Source organism: Polypterus senegalus, chromosome 1, assembly GCF_016835505.1.
Source record: "Polypterus senegalus isolate Bchr_013 chromosome 1, ASM1683550v1, whole genome shotgun sequence".
Lineage (NCBI taxonomy): Eukaryota > Metazoa > Chordata > Cladistia > Polypteriformes > Polypteridae > Polypterus > Polypterus senegalus.
In genome coordinates this window covers 147710104-147722272 of record NC_053154.1, presented here as the reverse complement: position 1 = coordinate 147722272, position 12169 = coordinate 147710104, and the positions used below count along the sequence as shown (strand labels likewise).

The 12169-nt window shown below is 36.1% G+C and overlaps 1 protein-coding gene across 1 annotated transcript in view; it reads right to left on the bottom strand.

Moving 5' to 3' along the window:
* LOC120533383 overlaps positions 1-12169 on the bottom strand; it is a 47158-nt gene that overhangs the window by 20103 nt on the left and 14886 nt on the right. Inside the window, exons 5-6 of the mRNA XM_039760231.1 lie at positions 11943-12083; positions 11156-11307 (exon numbers count right to left, since the gene is read on the bottom strand). Of these exons, the coding sequence (XP_039616165.1) occupies positions 11156-11307; positions 11943-12083 (293 nt within the window). The remainder of the gene's footprint in view (positions 1-11155; positions 11308-11942; positions 12084-12169) is intronic.

The window sequence follows — 12169 nt, the reverse complement described above, 5'->3', positions numbered from 1 at the left end:
CTCTAAACACCTTTTAATTTTTGAGCTTTGGATAGAAGTCATGTGATAAACACGGTTCTCTTTTCTGAGTGTTTTATTTGAAAGAAGCATTTAGCGATGAGGTTCCTAAATTTTTATTGTTATAGTTGGGATGAAATAATTATCTTTTGCTTTTTTGGGCAAAAAGATTTTTTGTTTGTGGCTTTGCTTGATGTAAAAATCAGCTTTTTTATTTAGTATATTTTTGGGAAAAGATGAAGAGGAAAAAGAAGGAGAATGTTTTTATAGAATTGAAACTAGGATTATATTGGGGCACTGGGAACTTAAATGTTTGTTTAATTTTCTTTATTATTAGCTATGTCCAGTAAGCAATCTTTCCATGCAGCAGATATTTTGTTCCCATGTGTCATGTCTACCTCTGTGGCCGCTATAGTCTATTTTGTACTTTATTTTCCAGAGGATGCACATATTTGTAGATGGCATCCAGTTTTTCTACCACTGTGCATTGAGCCATTAAGGCAATCTGGCAGAACATTTTAAAATGGTCCATTTAAATAACAGCAGTTTTGTATTTCATCACCATTTAGCGATCTTACTCTTTTTTGATTAATATGTTTTTGAGCTGGTCATTCAGCCTGTGAGACAGCCATGATTTTATGCTTTTATCTAACAAGACAAATTTCTGTTGACTGTGCTCTTGTTTGCCTGTTCAGCTAAATGTGAGCAACCAGTGGCTCCTCATTTGTTTGTCTTCATGAATGAACAGCCCCTTCTAAGTCTTAGCTGCCTTATGTTTCCCTCTTCTCTGGGGGCTTTTTGTTTGTGAAGGATTGTGGCACCATTAAGCAGATGGTATACAATTATGAACCTTCTAGCTATTTCTTAAGTAGTATAAAGTATGTGTGTGTGTAAGTGGCATTACTGGCATTACAATTTTGGTGCGGCTCCTGGGATAAGGATTCTCTCAGAGATTTATGAAGCCATCCTGAGGACACACAGAGAGAAGGTGATGTTTGTCTGAGTGAGTGACAGATAATCAAGTGCTTAAACATCAGAACCTATGAGAACTGCTACTTAAATCCATTGGCCTCGGTACATGGCTGGCAGCAGTATTGGAAGGATCCAGGCTTGGATCATCTCACCTCATGGAGCTGGAAAACGTGAGTGTGGATGGTATTGCCTCCAAATGAAAAGTATGAGGCAGAGCTGACAGCCTGAATGTGCATGCAAGGGAGGTGACATCAATTACTCAATACTGTATCAGAAATACAAATGTGTATTCATGAATTTTTAATTTTTGTTCAGTGGGCAAAGTGCTAAATCATATTGTACATATGTTATCAACATGCTTTATGATAATGATGAAGACTACTCCAAATTAACAAAATATGCAAGTACAGTACATACACCTGTTAAATTCACAAAAATGCTCCAAAAATAAATAAATAATTGCATTGAACAAGTCATGTAAGCTTTCTAACAACTGTTGAGGCAAGTTTACAACTCATTTTAATTTCTGCACAACATCTCCATCTCCTGGGACTTTTAGTACCCCACTTATGCTTAATGTAAAGAAGCCACTGATGTGTGTAATAGTTTGGTTATGAATTCTCTCTACTCTGTGTTGTTTTCAAATATAGTTTGGTCTAGAGCATATAAACATATCTTCTGCCACTCTGTAGATGCATTTCTTTAACATTTACAAACTATACAGCTGCTGAGATGACCAACATTCAAAGAATAAGTGTGAGATGCAGCACAAAAAATTTCAACATTCCTAACAAATTAGTTATAAAATTTCTAGTAAAATTCATGTACTGCGGTGGGCTGGCGCCCTGCCCAGGGTTTGTTTCCTGCCTTGCGCCCTGTGTTGGCTGGGATTGGCTCCAGCAGACCCCTGTGACCCTGTAGTTAGGATATCGTGGGTTGGATAATGGATGGATGGATATCTTTTGAAGTTCTGCTAGTGCATTAAGGACTACTGGTAAAGATGTTTGTGGGTCTGATATATATAGTACCATATCATCTGTATATAGTGTAATATTTTCTGTTTAAGTCCAAAGTGAGAATCCTCTTTGTCTCTGATACATTTCAAAAGTGAATGGCTGATGGCTCAGTGGCAATTGCAAAAAGTAATGGTGATAGGGGGTGTTCTTGTCAACTACCATGTTCTAGATTAAAATAATTTGAGATAATGTTATTAGTACAGACAGATACTTCTGGACTGGTATAAAGTAGTTTTATCCAATTCACTTATATTTGGTCTAAACTCATATTTCTGCAATATGGCAAATAGGTCATCGCATTCACAAAAACATGATAAAAGTTCCTAATACACAGAAAAAAATAACTTCTTATCTAAGATGTTTTAGTTTCGGGCGTCTGTCTCCTTGTTGTATTTTTATGTTACTTCACTACTATGTTATCACATTCTTACTACACATTCAGAAAACTGTATGCCCTTCTGCCTCACCTCAAAAAAAATACTTATTGTACTACTACATCAGCATTATAACAAAGTGACAGAAATGTTCTATTTACATGTTAACTTGTAGGGGTTCTGACAGAATTTTTCATTATCTTTGTAATTATGTAAAGCTAAACATTTTATTATAACTAAGGATATGCTTATGTGAATTTAACATTAACATTAACTTACTAAGATTTTATGTAAAAATAGATTTGTTTTGGTTCTCCTTTGGTAAACCTCACTGTTTTGTGACGTTGCTCCAAACGCTCCTACAGACTCTAAATCCATATTATTTCTGGCAGTTTTAAAGCCTCTTCCTATGGTCACTTCCTGCTACGGGCTTGAAGAAATGAGTATCTGCAGCAAGAGTACACATTAAGGCAGAAAACCAGAGACTAACCATGTTAAATCAGGGGTTTTGTTCTCTGTAGTTAATATACTATTTCAACCTGCATCTGGCCCAATTACCTCTTCAACTGCAGACTATGAAAAATTAATTTACTTTTTCTGTAATAACATTATAAACTCAAATAATTGAAGTAATACAAGTTAATCCTCCTTTTGTATATTAATCTGTCTTCAATCTCCATCTTTACCATTTATTATTAATGACTTATTAATGACCTGCTCTTTAAGATGAGACCTACTATTTCTGTACAAGACCTCATCCCCAGCACACTTCTTAAATCCTGCCTTCATGTCATAATCCCGGCTGTTACAACAACAATGAATTCATTACTGACATTGGCTCTGTGCCAGCAACTTTGAAAATCACCTCTGTAACATCAAAGATGAAAAAGTGTGGTCTTGATGTTAACAGTCTCAACAGTTTTCAGCCTATTTCTCGTTTATTTTTTTCTGCCAAAAATTCCCCACAGTATTGTGAGGTCTCAACTCACCAGTTACTTAACACAAGGAGTTCCTCAGGGCTCTGTCCTCGGTCCTCTGCTTTTCTGTATTTTTATGCTTCCCCTTGGCTATATTATTCGTAGCTTTGAACTGGGTTACCATTTTTATGCAGACGATACTCAACTTTATTTCAATGTTAAAAGTGGAACTTCATCAGAGCTTTCTCAGCTCACAACCTGCCTCATTGAAATTAAAACCTGGATGGAGCAGAACTCTTTAAAATTAAATTGCAGCAAAACTGAACTCCTGCAAATTGGGACTAAAATGCAACTTAATAAAATGAGCTCCTTCCCGTTCAATCTTGGCGGTGATCTCATCAGACCTGCCTCTACTGCAAAGAATCTTGGTGTCATTTTTGTTTCCTCCCTTTCTTACTCCGCCCACATAAATCACATTAAGAAACTTTCTTACTTTCACCTCCGTAACATATCCGTTCGCTCCTTCCTGTCCTTTTCTAACGGTGAGAAACTTGTCCATGCTTTTATCCCATCCTACATCGATTATTGTAATTCCCTACTGGCAGGTTCCTCTTCAAATCTTATATCACAGCTCCAGCTTATTAAAAACTTGGCTGCAAGAGTCCTCACTTGAACCAGCAGCAACGAGCATATCACACCCATCTTGCTTTGCTTTTACTGGCTTCCTGTGTCTTACAGAATCGAATATAAAAGTCTATTAATAACCTACAAAGCCTTAAATGACCTTGAGCCAAACTACATCAGTGACCTTCTCCATCACTATGTGCCTCTGCCCACTAAGGTCCTCTGATTCTGGCAATCTTGTTGTGCCCCACACTAATCTACACTCCATGGGTGAAGGGCCTTCAGCTGTATAGCGCCCAGACTCTGGAATGACCTACCAAAATTAATCAGATAGGCTGACTCCATGAATTCTTTTAAAAAAACAACTCAAAACTCATCTGTTCAGGAAGGCTTTTAGCTCTACTTGACTTTATTACCCTTCTCTCAGTTTACCTCTCTGTCAAGATGCTCATGTAACCTGTATGTGTGTGTACTAGACCATCAATTATGTAGTCTGTTAGGCTTTTCTCTGAATTTACTGTCTTAATCGCATTTATTTATTTATCTGGTTTGTACAATGCTATATACTGTATACCCTGCCGTTCTTTCTTAAACTCTGTGAAGTGCCTTGAGCATTGGAAAGGCGCTATATAAATCAAATGTATTATTATTATTATTATTTTAATAAGATGATGGAACCCTTTTAGTCTGGTTTCAGAACACTGCAAAGCTGTGTAACATCACTGCTTCAGGTAACTGATAATTTTCTTATGGCAGCATATTAATTCTGTTAGACATTAGTGTGAACAAGTTTGACACAGTCAAACATGATATTCTACTGTCCAGAATGGAGAATATTCAGGTATATTTGGCAGTTCCCTACGGTGGTTTAAATTCAATCTGACTGACATGCATGGTTTGGTTAGTCTTGGCAACAGCAGGTCCAGGTCAGAGCCGGTCTCACAAAGAGTTCCACAAGGCTCTGTCCTTGGCCCTCTGCTCTTCTGTATCTACATGCTTTCCCTTGGCCATATTTTTCATAGCTTTGAGAAGGCACATCCTGTTTTTGCAGATGATACTCGCATCTGCTTCAGTGTTAAAAGTGAAAGGTCATCTGAGTTTGCTCAGCTCACAGCTTGCCTCAGTAAATTTAAAACCTGGATGGAGCATAACTCTTTAACTTCCTAAGCGTTACATTTCTTCTCAAAAAAACAAGTAAAAAGTATTGTATTTTTTGGCTTAAAAATTTAATCTCATCTTTCTACTGTAAAACGTGCATAACACTAAAAGTACAAAGTCAGAAGTGTAGAAAATATAATAATGATACAAATAATAATAATGACAAATAATTCTCGAGACGCATGTATACCATTGCTTGAGTGACATTCCGGACTAATGCTTTTTCCACTTTTTTTAAAGCCCAATATTGTGAAAGAGGTTAAAATTAAGCCACAACAAAACCAAAGTCATACTAATTGGCACTAAACTCATTTTAAGAAATGAGCTCCTTTTCAGTTACTCTTACAGGTGACATCATTGTACCTTCTTCTTTTGCAAGGAATCTTAGTGTCATTTCTTATTCCTCCCTTTCTTATTCTACCCGCACAAATCACATTAATAACCTTTCTTACTTCAACCTCCATAATGTGTCCCATGTTCGCTCATTCCTCTCCTTCTCTGATGCTGAGAATTTTGCCCAAGCTTTTGTTACATCCTGTATCGACTACTGAGCTCTCTGCTGGCAGTTGCCCCATCTACAGTCCTAACACAGACCTGTAACAGCAAGCACATAACACCCATCCTGCTTCAACTTTGCTGGCTTTCTGTGTCTTGTAGGACTGAATATAAAATTGTATTATTAAACTACAATTTTTAAATGGCCTTGTATCAGACCAAGGTTATTATAGTTAACGAAAACTAAAATCAAAACTGAAACTATTATTAAAAAAACATTTTCGTAAACTGAAATAAAATAATTAACAAAACCGAAATGAAAAACTAAAACTAAACAAAACTATTAAAGTAGCTGGAAAAACTAACTGAAATAAAATAATAATTTACTAAAATATTTGCAGTTTTCGTTTTTGAATGAATATTCTTCCCGTTAGTCTTTAACCCTTGTAAGTTTTAACTCTAAAACAGAAAGTCATCCACCACGAGCCGCCCGCATATATTCATCCAGTGAACGGCAGCTGGTGAAGGAGGGAGGCAGTTCACACAGCATTTGCGGTGACAGAGCAAACTGAGTGCGGGTGCATAAAGCATGTGAAATAGAAAGCGATTTGCGTGCCGCCTTTCTTTGTGCTTTTTGTGTATCAAGATGTAATTCAAATGGCTGAAATCAGAATGTGCTGGTCAATAAAACGTTTACCATAGAAAAATCACAAGTGAGTAACGTTTCAGTTTATTTCTCAGGTGTCTGCTATTTGTTGACAGCAATTCACCTGCCACTTAGCACAGGAGAAATCGTTTTTACTTTCTCATATATAAAGTATACAGAAAGTATAGTAATCATGAAAAAATTCGACCTCGATATTTCGATGAATCTTGACGTTATAGACTAACCAGTGTCCAACAATACTGTTTTTTGGAATTGCGTGTGTGCGCGTCTCTGTGCGTGTGTAAACACGTTAACTCAAAAACGTAGATAGATGGATGAAATTCGGCATGTGGTTGTTACACCACAATTGTAGATCTGTATTAACTTTTGGGCCAAATCCATCACCCAGAAGTGGTACTTTATCTGAACACATACTCATTTTTTTTTTATTTATACAGCTGCAGAGTCCGATTTATTCAACTTTACTTTTTTAATAATTGTTCAATATATTATTAATGTGATTTGTTGTTGATGGTAATGTACATAATATTGAAATATAATCATTGTCTTGCAGTTTACTCCTCAAATATCCATCCCCATATCTGAGTATACAAGAAAGTCGAGGGGAGAGCACTCCCGGATTTTAAAAATAAAACGGCGATCGAGAAACTGACTAGGTCATCATACAAGATCAGCATATTGTTACTGACCAATCACTTTTGCTTTAAAAACATTGTTTAACAACGAAGCGATACAAACAAAGGTAGAGAGTCTGACAAGTAATGAAAAACTACTAGTGGGTTTTTGTATGTTAATTAATGTTGACTTATGTTTATCTTTTATTGTGTCTTCTATTTCTCTATTCATTTTGTAAAGCACTTTGAGCTACATTTTTTTTGTATGAATATGTGCTATATAAATAAATGTTGATTGATTGATTGATTGTATTTATTCCATATTTATTAATTTATCTTTTTTAGTTCATATTCACAACTCAAAATCCCTAATATTGTGAAAGTAATCCATTAGCAGAATATTTTAAAATATTTGTCTCCCTTTTTTCAATGTTTTTCTCTCTCTCCCAAAATAGATAGTTGAAATATCATATTCTTTTTGTTTTTAACATCAGCCTTATCATATATGTTGCATACCAGGGACTTTTCCTGCCTTGCATCCAAACCTGCCACGGTAGGCTCCAGGTTTTCTGAAATCCCTCTGGATAAACAGGTTTAGATAATGTATATATTGTTCCTAATATCAGACTCTGTTGTTTTGGGCCTGTCTGTACTCTTATTACCTGCTCTTGCCCTGCTCATTATGAGTTTATTGTTCTTATGGTGGGCTATTCAAGACTCACCACACCTAACCTTGACACTGCATGCTTGTTGTTCTTTGTTTCCCTCAATACAGCTAGGTGGGGTCTGCACACTGATTCAAGTCTAAGAGCCCTGTTCTTCCTAAGCCCGTGTGATTTTCATGAGAAAATATTTAAAAAATTATAAAACTGTCTAAAATTGTTCATATTCAGTGTCTAGTTTTGATTATGCTTGTTTTTATCAGACAAAAATAAAACCAGATAATAAACCAGGCAGTATAGTAAGCTTCCACTAACATTAAACTCATATCCAAATCTGTTAAGTGTACAGTTTTGTCTGATTGTGACACAAATCTAACTCCGTAGGCGCTCCATGCCATAATTACTAAAACTAAAACTGAAACTAATATATATAAAAATAAAATAGAAATGTCTTTGTGAAATAAAAACTAAACTAAAACTAAAAATACATGATGAAGGAAAACTAAAACTAAACTGAATTTCCAAGTAAGGTCAGAAAAAATATAGAAATAAAAACTAACATAAAAAGGCAAAACTATAATAACCTTGTATCAGACAACATCAATAACCGCCTCGGTTACTACACTCCTGTTCACTCACTAAGGCCTATTAATCACCAAACTAATCTGCGTTCTATAGGTGACACACCCTTCAGCCCTATAGCGCTCAGCCTTTGGAATGACCTCCCAAAATTAATGAGAGCAGCTCACTTGATTCATTCTTTTAAAAAACAACTTGAAAGTCATTTGCTCAGGAAGGTCTATAATTTACCCTGACAATCAGTTTACCCTCTCTGTCTAGGTGTTCAGGATGATTTGTATTTGTATCACAAATTAAATTATTTGTTCAGGAGTTTCCTGTAGTATTTTGTATTTCTGTATTTGTTTTATTCTGGTTTGTTGGCTCCTTATATAATTAAAAGATTGTGTCTCCTGCATTTATCTATTATTTAGTGTTTTACACTAACATTATTTTGTATTTGACTTTTTTCAGTTTTGTATCTGTTGTTTACTTTGAATTTCTGTGAAGTGCTTTGAGCATGGGAAAGATGCTGTATAAATAAAATAAAATACTAGTATTATTATTATTATTATAGGTATACCTGGCTATTGGTGTTATGATTTGGTTTCATTTCTAATTTTTTTTTACTTTTTTGTGGTACTTAGGTAGACCTTTTGAGATTTATTTTAGATTTTGGAATATTTAGATTCCAATTCTGATAATGTATTTCCCTAATTTAATTTATTTAATTAGTTATAAATTATTTTTGCGACTTTTAAACATCATTTTATTTCTTGTAGTGGCCAACATTTTGTAGAGCAGTTGCTACAGTATTTTAGGTAAATGACCTGAAAATGAAAATGTGTTATGGTGAACATTTCATCTTAAGAAATTACAGAGTGAAAACTAAGAGATTGTTAAATTTACTTTTGATTGTGTTCTTGGCATATGAATTCTTACAAGCAAAATGTTGACTATGATTTAGGATTCTGAATTTTGGCTTGATAACTGTGTATTTAACTTCTCGATTACAAATCTTATCTTGTAGTTCTATTCCAAATTTTATTCTGCCTCAGTCATTTTTGGCAGAATAATTGGTACTTCTTGAAGTGACTCCCACATCATTGAACCTTCAGAAGTCCTTTAAAGGGATGTTCTTTAAAGCAGCAGGTCAGCCGTTCTTGACTTCAAAGAGACACCTCCATGCAGTCCCCTAAGTGCAGGGTTGAAGGTTATTGATCTTCTGCCAGTTCTACCTGACATCTACCTGACATTGTCTATAATGGGCTACCTGTTTCCAGTTTCTCCAGATTTTGACAAAGTTTTGCTACCTTTACCACCTTACTTGCCTGATGCAGGGTCAGGCATCCCTAGCACCCAGTTTATACATTACAAATATTAAAAACTAGCTGAAGCCCGCCGTAGCATATGGCGGTGTAAGAATAGGAATGGAAAACGGTGAGAAAGGAATTCAGTATAACAAAGGCTTAGGAAACCACCGTCGCAGGATAACGAAAATACCAAGGAGCGAAACCAATGCCAATGGTCGAGAGAGTACCTTTCTCTAGCAAGCTACGGAAAACATAGACATATATAGATAGACACCGCATTCACTCTGTTGCCCAGTCGACACGATAAGTCAGCGCGTCCGCCCTATTGTGAGTGGTAAAATGCCATTTAAACTAATACAAGTAGATGTGAAAACCGGGTTTTCTGATGAAAAAACAATAACGTTTTAAACAGTATCGTTTACATACAACAGATTTTGGCGAATCGTTTACATGCAATTATTTATATCCATTTATACACTAATAATGGCAATTATTAAATAATAATTATTATTATTATTATTATTATTATTAAACAATTCCTCCCGTATAAGTAACATTTCTCGGACTGCTTTCTTCCATCTCCGAAACATTTCCAGACTTCGTCCTGTTCTTACGCAACACAGTACTAAAGTATTGGTTAATGCCCAAGTCACCTCACCTATAGATTACTGTAATAGTATTCTATCTGTCATCCCACAAAAACTTATCCATCGCTTACAGTTTATTCAAAATTCTGCTGCCAGGATAATAACCTGCTGTTCTAAATCCACTGAACATACTACACCTATTCTCTCTCAACTTCAGTGGCTCCCTGTTAACTACAGAATACAATACTAAATACCGCTCTTAACATTTAAAGCTGCCTACAACCTCATTGATCTCCTACAGACTGACACTCGTCTCGCTCACTCTGATTCTCATCTGCAGCTCGACTTTCTGTACCACACATCAAACTCTGTGCTATGGGAGCTCGAGCGTCTGTCATAGTGCTCCTCAACTCGGGAATTCTCTTCTCTCTCTTATACATCAGCTCGATTCAATAACACATTTTAAAACTACCCTCAAAACTTATCTGTTCAAACTGGCATACCAATTGTGAATTTTGCACTATTACTGCCAGTTATCTTTGTTTGTTTGCTAATTATTGCTGTTTGATCGAGAGCGACGGTGGACGCGGAAGTAGGATTAGAGATGGCGGGCGGAGCTCTGTCATGCATAGCCCATGGTCTTAGAGTTGGTGGTTGGGGCTCTGTGAGTTGGTGGGCGTGGCTCTCTGTCTTGCTTGCCCTTAGAGTTGGTGGGTGGGCTTTGGTGGGCATGGCTCTTTGTCTTTCGTGCGCTCTCTGTCTTGCTTGCTTTTAGTTAGAGTTGGTGGGCGGGGCTCTGTCGAGGGTATCTCATGGTCTTAGAGTTGTCGGGCAGGGCTCTGTGAGTTGGCGGGCATGGCTCTCTGTCTTGTGTGTGCTCTGTGTCTTGCTTGCCCTTAGAGTTGGTGGGCGGGCTTTGGCGGGCGTGGCTCTCTGTCTTGCTTGCCCTTAGTTAGAGTTGGCGGGCGGGGCTCTGTTGAGGGTATCTCATGGTCTTAGAGTTGTCGGGCAGGGCTCTGTGAGTTGGCAGGCGTGGCTCTCTGTCTTGTGTGCGCTCTGTGTCTTGCTTGCACTCACTGTCTTGCGTGCCCTTAGCGAATTATATATATAAATAATGATAACAAAAATAATAAAACACTACAAAAATAATAAGAATAAAATGATAGTGTGAGTGAACATAGGGCAAATTGGTGTAGTTTACCTTCAAGATGATGATGAGTAAGATTTATGTCATCCTCATCATTGGAAGAGGCACGTTTCTGAAGTGAGACATTCTCAGCATGCTCAGCTATCATTCTGATCAAATCTAAAGCCCCATCACACTGAAGTTGATTTCCATTTACATACAAATCTCTGAAATGACATCATTGGTGTTCCAATAAAGATGAGTATCTCTTTCAAATTAGTAAAACCTTTACTTAACTTATTTTAATAATAGTAATCCAATGTTATTCTGTATACTGCTGGCATACAATGTTTTACATAAAAAAACAAGAAAAAGATGAAGAATCATAAAACTCACGAAAATTTCAAAGGATATTAACATACAGTACAAAACAGACATGATTAAAATGTATACATTTTTAGAAAGGTTTTCTTATGAAATAAGAAAGAACTAAAAACAAATTCAGCTTTTGTACTTCAGTAATTCATAATTAATCAGGTACAAAGCATGCAGCAGCAACAGATTTCAATTAGTTAATAATATACGTTCCTAAAACATTTCATGACATACTGAAAGAAGTATGATTTGAATGTGTTTTATTTTCTGTACTACAGTGCCTTCATTTAAATGCAATGCTTACGTTCATAAACATCATAAAGACTGATGCCTTTCAGTCCCAAAACAGGAAATGTTAACTAAGTGAAATACACTGCAGGTCAGGGGTTTGATGAAAGATCAAAAAAGCTGATACTCGATATTATTTTCATAGTATAAGTAATGATAGCTCAACACTTCAGAGAATTAAAAAACTTAAGAGACTCACCTTACGGTGCTTTGAGTTATAAACAAACCCAGTAAGTATCCACTAGCTGGGCCCAAGTTACAATAACATATGCTCAGTGACACAATCTGACAGTTTCCACTGAGTCCACTTAACAATCCTTTCAAACCTTCATCACTGAACCTAAAAGGATTAAATAATGTATCAATTAAAATAAAAACAATAACCAACAAACCATCCATACAAAATGTAATTACCTAAACTTGATT